This window comes from Ciconia boyciana, chromosome 7 (assembly GCF_034638445.1).
Source record: "Ciconia boyciana chromosome 7, ASM3463844v1, whole genome shotgun sequence".
Classification (NCBI taxonomy): Eukaryota; Metazoa; Chordata; class Aves; order Ciconiiformes; family Ciconiidae; genus Ciconia; species Ciconia boyciana.
The window spans coordinates 42409038-42426753 of record NC_132940.1 but is presented as its reverse complement, the minus strand read 5'-3'; the positions used below and the strand labels follow the sequence as shown (position 1 = coordinate 42426753).

General features: G+C 49.2%; 1 protein-coding gene across 3 annotated transcripts; it reads left to right on the top strand.

Annotated features, from left to right (window-relative positions):
* The first annotated feature begins 335 nt into the window (after nt 1–335).
* On the top strand, nt 336–17309 carry MAP6D1 (MAP6 domain containing 1). Of its 3 annotated transcripts, none has more exons than XR_012043253.1 (3): nt 336–939; nt 1189–1531; nt 12275–12342. XR_012043253.1 is itself a non-coding variant. In XM_072866482.1 (3 exons), the coding sequence occupies exons 1-3, from the start codon at nt 437–439 to the stop codon at nt 15219–15221; spliced, it is 648 nt and encodes a 215-aa protein (XP_072722583.1). In that variant the 5' UTR covers nt 336–436; the 3' UTR covers nt 15222–17309. The 3 variants fall into 3 exon arrangements, 2 of the variants coding, with proteins under 2 accessions (XP_072722583.1, XP_072722582.1); XM_072866482.1 differs by lacking the exon at nt 1189–1531 and adding an exon at nt 15195–17309 and having other exon boundaries at nt 12275–12392; XM_072866481.1 differs by lacking the exon at nt 1189–1531 and adding an exon at nt 15144–17309 and having other exon boundaries at nt 12275–12392.
* Nucleotides 17310–17716: the final 407 nt, after the last annotated feature.

The following is a 17716-nucleotide window of genomic DNA, read 5'->3' as shown; positions in this document are numbered from 1 at the left end:
GTGGCTGGACGCGCTACGGAGCGTCCCGGGAACAGAGAGAGGCTCCTGACGCGCTACAGCAGAGGTCCGGACCCGAAGGCGGCCGAGCCGGCACCTCTTCGAGGCGCCCCGGCCGCGCCCAGGCAGCCCACCGCCGGCCGGGGCCTGGCGCAGCGCAGCCCGGCGCAGCGCAGCCCGGCGCGGGGTCCGGTCCCGGCGGCTTTTCCCCGCATGGCCGCCAGCCCCCGCCGGCACCGGCGGCTGCACGGAGCTCCTGCCGGCAGCCCGGGTCACGTGTGCGGGCCGTAATCCCGGAGAGGGGGTGTCGTTACCGGGGGAAGGGGGCGGCGGGAGGAGGGGCTGCCGCCGATGAGGGCTGAAGCCGGGTGCGCGGCCGGCTGCGGGCGCCGGAGCCGCGGGCGCCGCTGCGGGCGAGGCGGGGGCTGCGGCCGCGGCCATGGCCTGGCCCTGCATCAGCCGGGTGTGCTGCCTGGCCCGCTTCTGGAGCCAGCTGGACAAGTCCGACCTCTCCGTGCCGCTCACCATCCACAACTACTCGGACATCGAGGAGCAGGAGGACGGGCCGCCCCAGCGCGGCGGGTCCCCCCCCCGGGGCAGCGCCCGCCCGCCCGCCCCGGCCCCCCGCCCGCGGGACCCCGCCGCCGCCGGGAAGCCGGGCGGCCGCAGGAAGGGCCGGGCGGTCGCCGCCGGCGAGCCCTTCGCGGCGGAGACCCAGTACCGGCGGGACTTCAGAGCGTGGCCCCTCCCGAGGAGGGACGCCTTCCCCTGGGTCAGCGCCAGCAGCGGCGGGAGGGACGGGGCCGCCCCCCAGCCCGCCCCGGGCCGCGCCGCCTGCGCCCTGCCCGGCGGCGGCGGGAGGCCGGCGGCGGACGGCTGCGGCGGCCCCGAGCAGCTCCGACCGCGCTCGCAGGCGGACGGCGGCCACACCACCTCCTACAGGTAACCAGGCCCGGGTGGCCGCCCCGCTCCCGCCCCGAGCCCCGGGGGGCGCTCCCTGCCGCGGGCGAGGGATGCTCCTCCGCAGCGCGGGGCGGGGATGCCGGCAAGCGACCGCGGCGGGGGGGGGACTGTAACCAAGGGGAAGAGGGGGGACGGGGCTGCCGCCGCCGCGCCAGCGGGCTCAACCTGTCGCCAAAGCCGCGTTTGCTTTTGGGAGTGCGGTCCTTACAAGCGTCGCTTGTTCCCCAGGCGGGCGTCTGGCCCCGGCCCGGCGAGCTGCCTTGGCAGCAGAGCCTGCCTCGAGTACGCACCGCGGCCGCCACAGCCGCCAGCTGGGCCGCCCTGCGTTTCCGAGCTCCTGCCGCGGTTGAGAGAGAGAGAGAGATAAGGGAGTAAGCCGGGGTGGGCTCCGTGATGCCGTCCCTAGCGCAGCAGTGCCTTACCTACCCACTGCTGGGAGACACAGGACTTCCGACAGCTGGAGCTGCTCAGGACCCGTCCTTACTCAACAGTCGCACTGAGCTGCGCTCCCCGAATCTGTCAGTGCCATCATCTTTTTCCCTTTAAAACTCCTGGAATGCCAACGTTCAAGGTGAGCCAAATCATTGCCTCAAAGATTAGTCAGACATGAAGACGCAGGGGATATATCCCCCAAAATATGCCATCTAATGGGTAATGGGAGAGTCACAAACCACCTTTCCCAAAGAGCCTTTAAAAATTATTAAGTGACTTCTATGTTATTAATGCCTTCCTTTCCCTGTGATCGGTATGACTGGTTACAGACACTTGTTTTCTGGAACAAGGAATCGGATGCACCCAAATTCAACCCTTGTTCTCACTGACATCCACCATGGGAGGAGAGGGGACTTCAGCTCCTACAAGGCTGCTGTTGAATATTGTGCCAGTTTCACCTTGTTACCACATGCTCCCTCATAATGATGTTTGGCAGGTTTTAATATACCTATGAGGTATATTAATGGAGTAATTATTTTTATTCCAATAGAATCCCAATCATTTAGACACTTATTACCTATTACGTACCTAGGAGACATTTCTCTTCATAATTGCAATTCATTAGATTATTTATCACAGCGCTTTTAAGACAAGCACGCTGGGGGCCCTGGGAAGGATTACAGGCCTGCATGGGAAAGCGTATTGCTTATCCCACCCCTCCTCACACAGGCAGCTGCCCTGGTACTACTGCAGTTAACATATGGACTCTGGAAGGATAACTGCAGTGCTTGAATTTATGCGCTATTTTATCCTTTGCCACATCTCACAGGACAATCAGAGAGCGATGATTATTTTTGAAGAAAAGCACTTTTAAATTTCAAAGCAGCACAGGAATTACTTCAGATAAACCTGCCTAGAACAAGACTAGCGAGGTTCATCTTTCAGAAATGCATCCATCTCTGCATTGTTGTTGAAGCTGCCACTGCTTCTTCAGCCTGACTCCAGAGGAAGGGTGCATTAGCCTGCATTAGAGCTGCAGCTTCCCTACAGCTGTTGTAACGCTCAGCAGAGAGTCACTTCTCACACCTTTCTTCCCTCCAACTTGTCTGTTCTTACACAGGGCTCTCAACTACTGTCACAAAAGAGCAAGAAGTTTACAGATCACACGACAAAGCACTGGCTGGGATCACATACCAACATGCAAATCAAAACAAATTTTACAAAAATTAAGACTTAAAGGTAGTCGAGGAACTCCTCATGGCTGACAGGAGAACCAGTGCAGGATGAGGATGGAGGCACGAGCCAGGGCAGCCACACCAGGACAAAGTTCTCACATAAAACCTTTAAGCTGTTTGAAGGCTATGCAGTACAACTAATGCAGAGAAGACTATACAAGTCAAACCACTTTTATTCCAGTAATTCCCACAGTTTCTTTGAGTTATCACCTAGTACAACATTGCAAATTTAAGAAATCCCTATACCACTGAGCACACAGGAGTCACAACAAGCAGCAGGAGAAAAGTCCACAATAGCTTCACAGGCTGCAAGAGTCTATTTTGATTTAGATTTGTTGCCTTTTTTTTTTAAAGGAAGACTAAGCAGGTACTTGGCGGAGTTACTCACGCTCATTTGCGGTTACACTTGGGGCACTGGGTTTGTATTTGGTAGCTTTAGCCATGCCAAAGCCCCAGGAGCACTCCCCTGGTCTGAGGCAGGGAAAGGGTGATCCACAGCATACCTGCCTTCTGTGAGCTGAACACTCACAAGCACAAGGACATTTCCACTGACACCACTACAGTTCAGTTCTCCTTTCCTCTTACCTTATTTTCCAAATGCAGCACTGCAGTCTGCAAACATTTATCTCATCTTCAGGCAGTAGCTGAACAGTACCATTAAGGGTTGATGTTCTTCATCTTCCTCTCTGACAAAGGCCAGAAGACCCCTACTTGTGCATTGAGCTGTCCCTCAGTGGCTACGCACAGCTCCACTACCCCCTGCCCCACCCTACAAGAAGCAGGGACCTGCCCCACTTCTTGTAGGCTGCACCCACCCACAGGTGAGGAGGCAGCTGGGGAAACAGGAGGGGCAGATCAGCTGTGGTAGAGGCAGAGCAAGGGGGTTTCTGTTACCTGGGGCAGCCGGAGGGTGCTGGGCCCCGAGGAGAAGGTTGGTGAACCACATAATATCTTAAGGGGGTCTGGGAAAAGGGAGAGTGTCCCCTGCACGGAGACATGCAGGCAGGGACCATGGCAGGTGGATGGTTAGAGAGAAGCAAAGGTGTGGAAAACACACACATTTTTTGTTAGACACTCTCATTTCCTTGCTAGGGAGAGCCCTGGAGAGATTCCCCCTTTCCTGCTGTTGCAGGAATATCAGCCTTTCCCTGTGGCTCAGCCCTGCGAGCAGGAAGGGTGGCCCTGAGGACCAGGCTCTGTGTGTGGGGTCAGCTGTGTCCGCTCTCAGAAGAAATGGGTCTTTTGAGTCCTGTGTGCTACAGGTGCTTCAGCAGGCTCTGCACCCAGCCAGGTCAGGCATGCACCACGAGGCTTTTGCTGGTAGGATCGGCTGCTGCCGTGTGGACACTGCCAGTCAGCACTCTCCAGCTGTAGTTTGTGACTTTGTCAGGTCTCAGCAGCTGGCTGGGCTTGCTTAATGGGAAAGACAAAAGATCTGAAGGGAGGGAAAGACTGGCTTGAACAGGACAGTGCAGAAAAGTTGGCATTGATACATGGTCCACTCCAAGCTTTTAATGGCGGTGGTGTTTTTTCTTGCCTAATTCTGTAAGGTGTTGGTAGGGGGTTTTTTAGGTTTTGTGGTTTGTTTGTTTCTTTTTAATTCAGGGATTTTGACTGCGTGGTTCTACAACAGCCTATTGCATGTTTGTTTCTGTAGAGCACCCAAGTGTGGTGGTGAGTCCTCTGTAACATTCAGCACTGTTTGATATGCTTTTGTGCATCAGTGCACTGCTCCCGTTAGATTTTATTCTGCAAGTTCCTACTACATCTGTCTCTCTGCACTCTTTTTTAAGCACAGAAGGAAACTCGGCTGCATACAAACCTGGCTGTACGTGGTGCAGCCAGCCAGCCTGACCTGGCATTTACCAGAACAAAATAAACCCACTCCCAGGATCAGTGACCAAGACAAAAGGACCAATCCCATTCCTAGTGACTTCTGATGGGAGTATTTCTATGGCTAGAAGAAAGATAGAGGTAGAGGGGGTGTTGGAAGAATACCTGTTTCTCTGAGGAAGCAAAGGTATTTTTAATTTTGAAATAATAACTCTGTATAAAGGGTGGAAGGACAGCACAGCTGCCTGCCCTCCAAACTATTGCTCTGTGTCCCCACATCTTTGGGGCAGCTCCTGTCTCCAATCCCTGATTTCGGCTGGAGTTCTGCAGGCTCTGAATAAAGGCAAACTCTAACTGGGCTATATGGGGGGAGCTCAGGCACACAGACCAAGGCAGATTGATACAAGCTGCACTTGAAAGGCTAAAATGGGATGTGCTCCAACTGTGAAAAGATCCTGGGGACTGCTGCAGAGGGTTGCAGTACGTTACACCGTAGTGATTCTGGAGGAGGCAGAAGGAAGCGCTTAGCGGCCCCCTCTGCACCTTCCCAAGGGTTTGTCCTTTGGGGTCATGGAAGTGGCTGCTTGCTTTCAGCAATAAGTTGCAGGTGCTGTGTACTTCTGACTTTGCACACAATTAATTGTAGTACTAGGTCTTGATTGCATTTAGCAGATATTTTAGAAACAGATAAGTGCTTTACTTAGCTCCCTTTGACAGTGGATGAGAGAAGCTGATGCTGTCAGCAGGTATCTCCAGCTGGCTCTGTTCTCTGGATGTCGTCTTCTTGTTAGAAGGCAATGGGGATGAGGGCACAACCTCTCTGCCAGGGCTGGTATTGCTGGGCGGAGAGCCCTGTTCAAGGCTCAGCTGTACTTCTTTAAGTCACTTCAGACCTCAGTTTTCCCTTTGGTAACCTGCCAGTTTCTGGAAAGCACTTCAAATGTGTAAGTGAAAATCTTGCATCAGAGCTGTGAGCGATTGTTTTGCCTCTTCTTCCCCCACCCATCAGCTTTGCTTGTATTAGCACATGGAGAAGGGGGAGGGTGACTGCGAATTTCTGCACAAAATCAGAACACCAGCCCTGAACTGAGGCTAATCTCTGCAGTTGGTGTTTCCACGCTCTAGGTGTTTTGAGTGGGCGTGAGAGTCAAGAACACCCAACTTGTTTGCAGGTGGGAGGCACAGCAGTAAAGCAGACCAAACTGAGGGCCTTGAGATCAGCAGGGTTTCCTGCTCACCCAGAGTGAGCAATTTTGTTTTGTTGCTTTGAAGAAAAGAAAATGCATAAAGAGCTGGGGTCATTAAGGAGAAAGAGCCTGATGTGCCATTGCTAGTGCTTTCGGGAAGAGCAGTGTGGAAGATCCCTTGGCAAACTGAACTCCCACCTTCTTGTGTGAGCATGTGCTGTTGCACTGTGACCAGGAGCAGAGACGTGCTCCCCACCACGGGAGATCCCGCAGAATGAAGGGGAATGACACTTCTCCCATATTTTGCTCTCTATAATATTCACCTGCCTTCACATAGTGCTGGTGCAGAAGGGCAAGGTGAACTGTGGTGACTGCTTCACATTGAAAAGCACCTTATTTCAGCTGTGCAGAAGAAAACCGAGAAAATACCTGCACTCATGTTCAGCAGAGTATGGGATCACAGCACACACCTGAGCTGGCACAGTTAATAGTATTGTGTATGAGGAGCTCCATCCTTGATCCAGCAAGATATTTAAACACTTGCTTATCCTTAATAATAGGAATAAAGCTTTTATAATCAAGGCTTACAGTTATCTTTACATTCTTAAGTATCTTGCTGCTTGGGGAAATTAATACTGAAGCCCCTGAATTTTATGCTATTTAAGAATTAAGCTTGCTTGGTGCAGGCGTTGGGATTGATCCAGAGAGACTTGCTGTGCGCTGCATAGCCTGGCTGGGGGAAGGGAGGGCTTGGAGGGGGACAGAGCTATGGGAGGAAAGAGTGAGGGGGGCTGGAAATAGTGGCACAAGAGAGGACGTCTGTTCTGCAAAGTATGCTGCAGAACTGAAATGGGGAAGATGCAAGGCTGTTGCATAAAGACAGGAGGAATTTCCTCCACTCAAAGTACACCCAAACTTATGTTAGAGGAAGAGGGGAAAGAATGGGAAATGGGATAATGACAGAAGTCAAGACCCTAAGACCTACCCACAAACCCCCATTCACACAGTTCCAATAAGAGGGAAGCAGCTGCCTGTTCTATCACACCACTCTGAGTGCTCCTTCCTCGGGGATCTGTCTGTGAGCAGAGCAAGCCCCCAAAACTCACCCCAAGACAACAGTTTTAGGCCTAAGGATTTTTTCCTGGCATTTCAGTCCAGTCTTTTGCTGTTGCTTCTTTCCTGTGAGTTATGAGCAGCTCCAAGTACTGCCTGACCTTGCTACAGGTGAGAGCTGAGTCAGGAAGCAGCCAGGTGTCTTCTGCTTTCCTCCTCTGTAATTCCTGTGTGCTGGTCTCTCTACCCCTCTGCTATGTCTTTCCTCTACTCCTCTAGCTTTTTCTCTCCTTCAGCCTTTCCTTTCCCTCATTTCTGTCCTCGTGCTATGCTCTTTGGCTGGACAGGGGAATGGGCACAATCTGCTCCTGTGTCCGAGACTTGGAAGGGCCTCCAGCACCCCACCGGTGTCTGACATAGCTCAGAGGAAAAGCAGTTTAATGGCTCTGCTATCCAGGAGGGCTCCTGGCTTTGTCCATCCCACAGAGCTCTCACCGCTGCAGCCATGACTCATGACATTTGCAATCCTCTGTTGACCAGGAGCTGCCACAGCACCCTGATCTGTGCAGGTCTTTGCCATAAGCCAACACAGCCTGTCCTCTGGGAGAGCACCACTGGCTGCCCAGCTCTGCCTGGGCAAAACAAACTGTCCCACCTGAAGGGGTGGCTGTGCCAGGAACCTGCCTGAGCACCTGCGAGGAGCTGCATTGCAAACAGGGTGCTGTTTCATACCCCATCACCTTTTGCCCAAACCCCTCACACACCAGTCTGGCTTCCCCAACAGACATCTAGAGTAGTGTGTCCTTTGAAAAGAAAATAACAGAGACCCCCAAACTGTGCACGCTACTTTTCTTCTGAAGGGAAAATGGGACAAATGTTCATTATGGTGCTTAATTCTCACTGGTGTACCAGGTATGAGAAGGAAGAGGGCGGTGGAAGAATAAATTCAGACTAGCTCAGAGTTACGTTCAGCTATACAGGATAAGCCTTTTTCTCTATTTCTTAAATGAGAAATGGGATTGTAGTGCAGTGGCTTCAAACACCACTAATAATTAATCACATGAAGCAAACCATGACATAAAGATGAAGTACTAAAGTGCCAACTGTGATGGCATTGGTGGCATACTACGAGGCAAAGGAATACTATAAATACTGAAGGTAAATCTGGCTGGAAATGGCAGCCCCAGCATTGCAAACAGCATGATCAGTATTTGATTTCCACCCTCTGCCTCCCCACGCCCAGTAGCAATGTCCTCCATCTCAGTAAAATCAAAAAGCTTTCTAGGTTAGATTTTCACTAGGTCAGTGAAATCAAAAAGATTTCACAGGCAGCTTTCTCTGCAAGGCCAGAAAACATTTGTGGAGCACATGAAACTGGGAAAGAGCTGGAGGCAGCACATGGGCTGTCAGCCGCATGGCTTGCAGCACCCAGCACCCTGAGCTGCAGCAGGCAGAGCTGGCAGCAGCAGCACGCTGTGTTTGAAAGGAACAGAAGGACCAATCCTGAATCCATCACTCCAAAATCATGCCCTGAAGTCTGTGAGGCCACATGGTGAACTGTGGTGAGAGCCGGTGGGAGCATCCCCTCCACTTGACCCCCTGTCTAGGCTGTTCGACAGCCCTGGTACAGGTGATCCTGCTCACCTGGGGAGGGAGATGGCACACAACCACCAGCTCAGTGAAACAGCTCTCTTCAAAGCTGGGCTTCGTAGTAACCCTCTGGTAATTATAGTCTAACACCTTTCTTGTTTCTAGCGTACACATTAGCTGTACTCCCACTTGCTCCATTTCCCGTCGCCACTGGGGGGTTAAACTGTCCCCGCAGGACACAAGCCTCCTGGCTCCCCACACTGCATTGCTCCAAACCTTCCCCTCCAGACAACGCATCCTGACACATTACAAAAGAAGAAACATCTTTGCCTGGGCTCTATTAACCAATTACGAGAAAGAGCAAAGAAATCATCGACAAATCAGTGATTTATGTGATCAAAGCAGTTCCACAGAGTAATGGGGCAACCACCTGCAAAAAGCTTTTTCTTATTCCTTCCTAGAGCGAGTCAGATGTAAAGCAACAGCAGTACGCAAAAAGCAGTGCTTCTCTTTTGATCTCTACTTTTTTAAAGCCTTCCTACAACTCAGGAGGCCTTTTTCTTTCACAACCCCAGTGCTTTAGTACTTCTGAGTACCACTGGGTCATTTCTATTTATGGAGATCAAAAATCTCACCTCTAGGTTGGAACAATGGAGAGCAAAACAGAACCTAAAGAGAGCCTGGACACTGAGTTATGGGCCTGGAGCCTATTTCCCCTCCACTGCAGGTCCTTGCAGCCCCAAAGTAACCTGACAACTGCTGCTCTCTAGGGATGAGGGGAGGAGGAGGGGTACAGCAGGAAGGATGAAGATGACTATTTCCAGCAGCAACAGCCAATGTCTCTTATGTTCATCCCCAGCAGCAGCTGGATGTCACACCATGCAGGGCTCTCTCCTTCTCCATGCCATTTCTGTAATTTCTTCTCCCACCATGCTCTTCTCTTGCTAATAACTGCTACTTGTGTGATCTTGGACAAGACACCACCCACGGTGACAGACATGGGGAAGAGCGGGAGAGGCAATGCACCAGCTGAGCTGGACCTGACGCTTCGGCTTCCTCAAGCACAGGGAGCAAACGTTGCACCAGGGAGTACGAGGGAGGAGACAGTCACTAAATCTTGCCACTTGACATCTTAAACTAAGTAACATTAAAAAGAGGTCGTTCCTCTTCCCCAGGCTCTGAGTAGCTCACGCATTTTGACTCCACTTATGTCTCCATGACTGATTTCTAGTCAAGTCAGCAAACTGGTATTTGGGCTTGTGTTCCTTCTGACTCTTGGCTCTACAGCTGGAGATGAGTGCCTGTGTCCTGCAAGCTGAAAGACAGAGCGAATTTAGTTAGCTGTACTTTCTGGACCAAAGGTTATAATTTTAATTTCTTGTTTTGTTTCAAGTACCCCAGCTCCCAAAGGGGACAAGTCATCTCTGTTTTGCCCAGCTGTTCCCTGTGGCTCAGAGTCCTGGGTTCACCCAGGAAGAAATGCTGGGTCCAAATAAGAAATGCTATTGTGGATCTGAGCCGTGACTGTATCTGTCCTCACATTTCTGTTTCTGTGAGTGAAGGCAGAGCATTCCCTCATTGCATGTAGGTGCCTCGAAAATACTTTTGGCTATCCAGGCTGAGAGGAGAACAATTTGTCTTCCAGCCAAAAGGAGGGTTGTGAGATCCAAAAGGGCTGTGGTTGGGGGCCTGCCAAATCAGCAAATGATCTCCTATAAAGCAGTGAGACAGCTGGCTGCAGAGACGGGTGGCACAGTCGTTCATTGAAAGCCAGGGGCACGCTCCATTGCAGCGTAATGCAGTGGGAAGACTAGCCGGCATGGGAATGAATGGTCGGGAATCAATGCCACCAGCATCCTTGAGGCAATCCAGCTTTATATGAGGTGGCAGGTTCCAGTTCCTGGAAACTGCTGGGATGTAATTGATGGCTTTGTGCCATTTTGCTGGTATTTTGCCCAGTAGCTCTGTGTCCTCCCTCTGGCTGCGCAGCAGAGCAGAGCTTAGATTTAACTCCGCATTCACACGCGTCTGGGATTCCCTGCTGAAAGGTTGCCTTCTTGGGGTATCGCTTGGCCAAAATCACCTTTCTGCAAAGGTGCTTCCTTATCCTGAGGTGCTAAAGCAGCAGGAACTGCACTACCAGCACTGGGAGAGCTGTGCAGGCACTTAACCTGCTGCCTGAGTGAGCTTGAACAGCAAGATGCAGAGAAGGCGGAAGGTGTGGCTCAGAACAGTGAGAGCAAACCGATTATAGAGAAGATTTGCAGTGCACATAGACAGCCCTGACAGGGGCCTGGTTTTGCTTTCTGATGGGCAGGAAGCTCTTCTGTAGAGCAATGTCTGTTACTAACTGAGTGGATTTAAGAACTCGCTCCACCTCCACTCAAGCTGACAAACTGCTGTCAGCCCAGCTGTGGGCTTTTGCCTGTTTCCTTGTGCTTGCACCCGCACTCATCCACCCTGACAGGAGGCCAGTGCCAGCAGCTAATTCAGTCAAGAAACAGTAACTTCATTTTTTTTAGAATTAATTATGTTAGCATGCTGGTTTCTCACTAGCTTAGATGCAGTCCAGGGTTGTACCCTGTATCTACAGATCAACCAAGAAAAGAGGCAGCATTTTAAGGCTGAGTCTACGTTTAGAAATCAAGCATAAACCAGGCAGCAGATATTTTGGTAATATACTAAAAGGATCAAGACCAAACTACACATTCTAGAATAATAGTCCACACTTATACACACAAAATAAGATTTTTAAAAGAAGAATTTGCAGCTACTATCAAAATAGGAAATAACATGCTTGGAAAAAATGAAAATTAGAAAGGCTGTGACCACTGTGACCAAAGCTAAGCTTGGCACTTTAAAACACAGCCTATTTCCCTAGCCTGGACATGGCTCAGGAGTCAGTCTTACCCCTCGATCCTGTGTATAATCAGCTAGTAAAATTCAGTTGTTATTTAAATATGCCAGGGTACGAATGTAAAATTGTCACAGCTTCGTTAGTTGCCTCTCCTTTTGCTACAGAAGCTGCCTGAATTGGTTGCCAGAGATACGTACACAAGAAGAGCAGACTTCTGTCTTCTCCTGAGAGCAAACAAGCCAGCTCGGCTGGCTGCTACCGCAGCATCCAGAAAGTCCTAATGGAGAGGGCATTAGTGAAGCCTGTTTGTGACAAGAAGTACAGAGAAGCAGAGGGAAGGCTGCGGAAGGGAGCTGGCAGCTGAGTTAAGCCAGACCCTGCTATGCTGTTCTTCGGTGCTCTTGAAACGTGTGGCCCCTTTCCTAGTGCAGTCTCTGCACCCGTGTCTGACATGTCACTGCTCCTAGAGTCAGTCAGCCAAGTGCCATCTTCTCAGACATTATCACACGAAGTCAAAGCACTTGCCCCCATCTCAAGGAAAATGTCAGTGGAAGCATCTGCTAGCTGAGATGGTGTCTCCCTTCAGATGCATTTCAGACTGAGTTGCCCCAGAGGCACAGCACAGCACACATTGGCAAACGTGCCTGCTGTCGAGAGAGCTAAAGCCAAGCAAGGGAACAGCAGCAGCCTCCCTCCACATTCGTGAGGGGTAGGCACTCGCAGCCCCAGACCAAGATGTTTTACATTCTAAGTGGCCAATGAGTGAGCCAATGTTTTACATTGTACTGGGCAATGAGCTATCAAGCAAACAGTCACCCTGACTTTTTCTTATCCAAGAGGAAAGCACCAAGCATCCCCGGGAGAGAGCACATTTTGCCAGGAATAAAAGAAGAGTTAAGTCAGGGCAGCCAGTTAGCCCAGTCTATGCCCTGTTGCATCTTTCAGCCCAGGCTTTCTGAGAGAGGCAGGCCTCTAGGCTCAGTTCTTCTTTTATTCTCAGTATGCCTTAGACAGGTTCAATATTATGAACCAGCCCTGTCTTCTAGCTTTGCAACCACTCTGAGCAGAAGTACCCTGTGAGTATGTTGTATTTTATGGGTTCTTCTGTCTTGACAATCTCATTTCAGGCAAGAGTATCGCCCATGGACTGGAGCAAAACCATCCAAGCCTATAAAGACAAAGCAAGGCTTCATTATCCCAGAAGACCATTTTGTTCAAGAGACAAGCTACAAGGCAGATTTTAAGGTAATTAACATTTTTTAAAATCCCAAAGTCAATGCGAGTAAAGCCCAAAGTATGCATCAGGAACTCCTGACTTGTTATTGCTGTGATGCCTGTAGAATAAAGCCATGTTCTTATTGACCACTCTTTCATCACTGCCCATTAGGTATGTGACTATCCCTTGCTTTCAGAGAGACATGCTAGAGAATGTCATACTGTAACTTATCATAATTCAACCTGAGACCAAGATTTTAGACAGCATGACAGTCAGGAAGTTCAAGATTTGCAGTTCCCTCAGTTGGATACCTTACGTACAAGGTGTGTGCCATTCTCTCTCTCTGCATAAGGTGCATTTAACACCCTCTGCACACACTCAGAGCGGTCAGTGTGCACTAGCGTTAGGGCTGTAGCACGAGATTCAACCTCTGGTGCTAACATCAACCACAGACACAGGTGTTCGCATGGGAACGTTTGCAGATCACTGCCTAAGGAACAGCACCTACCCAGACAGGACAAAACTCCCCTGTGCTGGTAAGCTGCAGAAGCTGCCCCCGCTACCAACACCAAGGATGATATAGCTGTGGCGAGCAGCCGACCCGCACAGCTCTTGGGTCTCTGAGACTTTCTTGGGATTTTCCTGCGAGTTTCTACAACCCTCTGTACCGGCCTAAGATTGTTTTCTTGTTGGCGAAATACACCTAAGCATTACTGAAAATCCCACGAGGAAATGTTCTCTCTGTACTCCACGTTTTCCCTGACAGGGCCCCACACACTCCCCATCCCCTCAAGGAAGGAAAGTGCACACCGACGAGGCTCTGGTTTAGCTGCTTTTTGCATTAGACCACCAAAGAGAATGGCACTTCACAACCAACCACAAAAGCCGTTCACAGGCTGCACCAAGTGACTCGGAAAGCAGAGGCGGGGCCGGGGCTGAATTCCCCAGCCGCAGCATGCCATGCCATTAGAGCTAATAGCAGCTACTCCAGGGCCACATGTAAAAAGTAAATCTTTGCCTTCGAGGAGATGAGGAAGAAGTGTTTAATCAGCAGACAGTCAAGTGCCTCCTCCTCAGGGAATTGCTGGCACACTGCTGCGACAAAGCACACGATGGGTATATCCAGCTCCACTGAAAGTGGGACAGCAGCCTCAGGCAGAACAGAATTTGCAAACCTCACCAAAACTTCCTCCTTGCTCTGAATAGTCTGGGCTGCTTACTGAGATGCAGCAATGAGGACAGAGGGTATTTAACCCTCAAACCTTGTATTTTTAGCCTTGTATTTAATCTTGTATTTTGACCCTGGAGGGACAAAATACAGTGTCTTCCTATTTGGCAGAAAGGATGCAAAGGCGAGGGTCCTAGATGAACCCCTCAGAGTCCCTATCCCAGTTCTCGAGGAAGGGAAAGAGAGGACTGGAATCCCAGACACAAACACACGCTGCCAAGGACACCACACTCTGGACCACGTAAGCAAAGGTCACATTTCCTGGAACCTCAGGGTACCACCGTGGCCTCTCTTGCAGACAGCATGGGAAAAGTGTAGTCTGGAATGAAGATGGTGCTGAGGAGCCACCAGTTCAAACCGAAGTCAGACTCTCCCTGGTTTACACTTGGCCATTTGGACTTTCCCTTTTGCCTGAAGCCCATGGCTTTGCCAGACGCATGGAGTCAGGTTTATGTTGTGTCCTGACAGCCTGCATGTAGGACTCACTGCTGGTTCTCCCCAGCTACTGAGCTGTGCACAGGCTGTTTGTGATGTTCCTCTTGTTCCTTAGCGTGTCAGATGCATCCCCAGAGGAACGGAAAAATCAGAACAATGCAACAACAACAACAACCAGATCGATAGCTTTCCCTATACTCTCTTTGCCTGTGGTCTTGCTCTTCTTTCTCTACTTGGATGGTGCCATCAGAATACTCAGCACCCAGCAAAGCTTTCCACCCTTTCATGTTTTATGGCCAGATTCGCCCAGCATCCTGGGCTGGATGCACAACTAAGGCCAGTCCTGTTTCAAATCCTTTGGGTTTTAAGCATTAAGGAAGACACAAGCGCCTAGGTGTCCTTCATGCTGAAGCATGAACAGCTACAACCACAACAGCTACATATTGGGTGAAATTCTGACTCCACAGACATCAGAGAGAGCAACCTCTGTTATCTCTACCTTTTAGAGGAGTTTACATCCTTATCAAAGTCCTTGCAGTTTCACAGCCTGGCATGGCCACTAACCAATTTTTCTCTTTCGGGTACTCCAGGTCTGTGCTTCTGTTCACAGAACTCATAGCTTGTGGCCCCATAAAGCATTACAGCAGAGCGTTTTGATGGAGCCTGGCTGGCATTCTCCAAAAGGTTAAGGACCAGACACACACCACTGTAATTCCTCTCACTTAAATCCAGCACCAGTCCAGCGGTGAATTTGTTGTGGTGTTTGTAGAGCATATGCCAGCGGGGCTTTGTGAAGAGAGCAGCTCTTTATCTTGCAGAGGCGTGTTCCTGCCAAGGCCTGCCCAGCCATGGTTATCCCCCATCACACCACACACCTCAAGGTCCAAGGGCTGGGTTACGACAAAGCCCCTCCTCAGCGGCGCAGCATCACACCTGCCCTTGAATCATCCTGTACGCCAAGGCCAGTCTTGTCAACACCCAGCCAAGAGCTAATGGTTGTCGGGTAGTGGCACAGGGGAGAGCAGATAGATTGTCACAACGCTCCAGACCCCTCAAACTCTCCAGACAGTCACACCCTGTGTCGCACTAACGTTTCTCTCCCCCCTTACCCCAATAGATCCCAGAGGTGAAGACCAGGTTCTCCCCCAACCCTTCTGCTGTTTTCCAGGCACCGTCACGGATCCTCAACGTGTGAACCTGGACCCTCCTCATACCCAGGCAGCTTAAACGCGGCATTTCTGTTAAGATGTATCACTATGCAATTTTCATGAGGAGTGTTAAGATCAAAGAACTGGTACTATCAAAAGCAGCTCCAGTGATTAATGATATGCACACACACTTTTTGTTAACACAACAAACCGCAAAGCGCTCAGTCAGAACTGGCAAAACACGCTGCAAGGAGTGACCTAGTTTTTCACAGGAGCAGGTTCATTACTATGCCAGCTGGTGTCACATTAGGAGATTGACTTTGGGCAGCAAAGGCAGTATTGCAGGCAACATCCCTTCGCTTAACTACACAGGGTGGGAGGGAAAACAATCACAAGCGGGATGGATAATTAAAACCAAAAAGAGTTTTATTTAGCAGCACCCCCTAAGTAGGTCAGCGAAAGGCAGGGAGTGTCTGGCTGACTTCTGAGCTTCTTGAGGGGTTTTGGAGATAGGACCTCAAATGGCATCACAAGAAATCATAGCATCAAAGGGGCTGGTCTGAACTTCCAGGGTTGTTTTAGAAGCTAGAGGAAGCCAGCATCCTTGAACTCTAAAATAAAACTGGCACATGCAGTGTCTTGGGGCTTTAAGGCTGGAAAGCTGGATATTTCCAAAATTGGTGGGCTGACGCAGGAGCAAGAGGGGACTGAACTTCGGGAGACAGCCCTGACAGCAACGCACCAGCCTGGCTCGGAGAGGATTGCATGGACAGAGTCAGCTAAGCACCTACCAGACTCCAGAGGATCTAAAATATTTATGTAATTTGTATAGCTGTTAGGGTGAGTGTAAATACTGTATATGGATTTTACCTAAAGCACTTTGTGATCCTTTAATGAAAAGGACATGCTTATACTTTTAATAAATATTAACTCTTTGCATATGCAAGGTGGAAAATATTGCCTTGAAATTCCTAAATTATTGCCTGTATATTGGTAATGCTAATGCTAGGAACAACCAGAAGCGAATGTTACTTAGAAACTCTTCTTAAATAAAAATGTAACGTAGAATGTAAGACATCCTTCATTTTTAAGATAGGCCATTTTAAGTGTCATTATTCTAAAGCCGATTTTTTTTAGACTGGTGTGTATTTAACTTTTGCTGAGGTACATGTGTTTTAAGAAACCATTTTTAGCCTTTGTTCATTGAGACTGTAGTGGGTTTACAGTTTCTATCTCAATGACTTATGCAAGATAATTAGTCTACTGCTTATTTCATGGTTTTGCTAATTATTTGGGGGGAAAAAAACAAATAGAAAAAATTTTACTTTATGTGTTTGAAACATATGAATGTGTTGGCTAGAATGAAAGGAAACGATCCTCAGACTTGAACAGTGATTGGATATTCATTCATCTGTAATGAAATGGACTTTAACACAGGAGGATTTTTTTCTTAATGTTCCTGTTAGCTGAAGTCGAAGGCAAATTTAATGAATTTTGGGGACTCTGCAAACACGTATGCATTGCTGATAATTCCCATAAGAACAATTTTTGAACTGTTGGCAAGTGGATTGTATTTGAAATACCTGCAGACAGCATCTTCTCACTGCATTATGTGAGAATTTAACGGTGCCACCTCTGTTCGTTACACTAGGAGGACCGAACACAACCACGAGAGTAGGTAACAACTGCAGTAAGCTGCGTTTGGTTGGGACAAGGGATGGCACTTCCCACACTCATCCTTGGATGCAGAGGAACATACAGTAATACCAGTGCTTGCCAAAATAATTTTTCAGGAGATTCATTTTTCAGGAAATTAATTTGAAACATTCAAACTGTACTAAGGGTTTTGCATGTTAGATGTTTCTAAGAATTCAATCTGCTTGTTTAATCTCTTTATAATGTTTTTAACGGTTTTGTTCAAACAATTTAAGTTCATTTCAATCCTGGAGTTTATTAACAGCAAAAAAAAAAGAAAAAAAGAAGAAAAAAGGATAAATTATCTATTCAGTCTCTCTTCTTAATTCACTGTATTTCTTAAAAAAAAAAAAAATCAACCCCGTTCTAAACAAACTGGTAATATAATAAGCTTGTATTTTATCAAATGGACTGGATTTAATTTAATAAATTAAAATGTATTTTGGCTATTGGTTCTTTCCCAAATCTTTTTTCGTTGTAAAACATAACCCTTGGGTATTCAACCTTGCAGGATAATTTGTCACTGCATTTCTCTCTCACACAGCTGCACGTACAGGACAGCACAGCACACAGGACACCAAGCAAGGTGTCATGGAGATGCCTGACTGCGTTCACAGCCATCAGCAGTCAATTCCTTACTCCTCAAGCTTATCTGCAGGCACAGACCCCCAGCAAGAATGGCTTCCAAGGCTTCCAAGGCTTCCATTTCAAGCTGTGGCCTGACTGCTGATTTGAAAGCGCAACTGCTTTCCAAAGGAAAACTGTTGCTCTGCAGAATTCATAATCACTGATGGGATTTTTCCCAGACGTTTTCAAAGGGAAAGCAAACTATTCAGCAAGCAGTCCA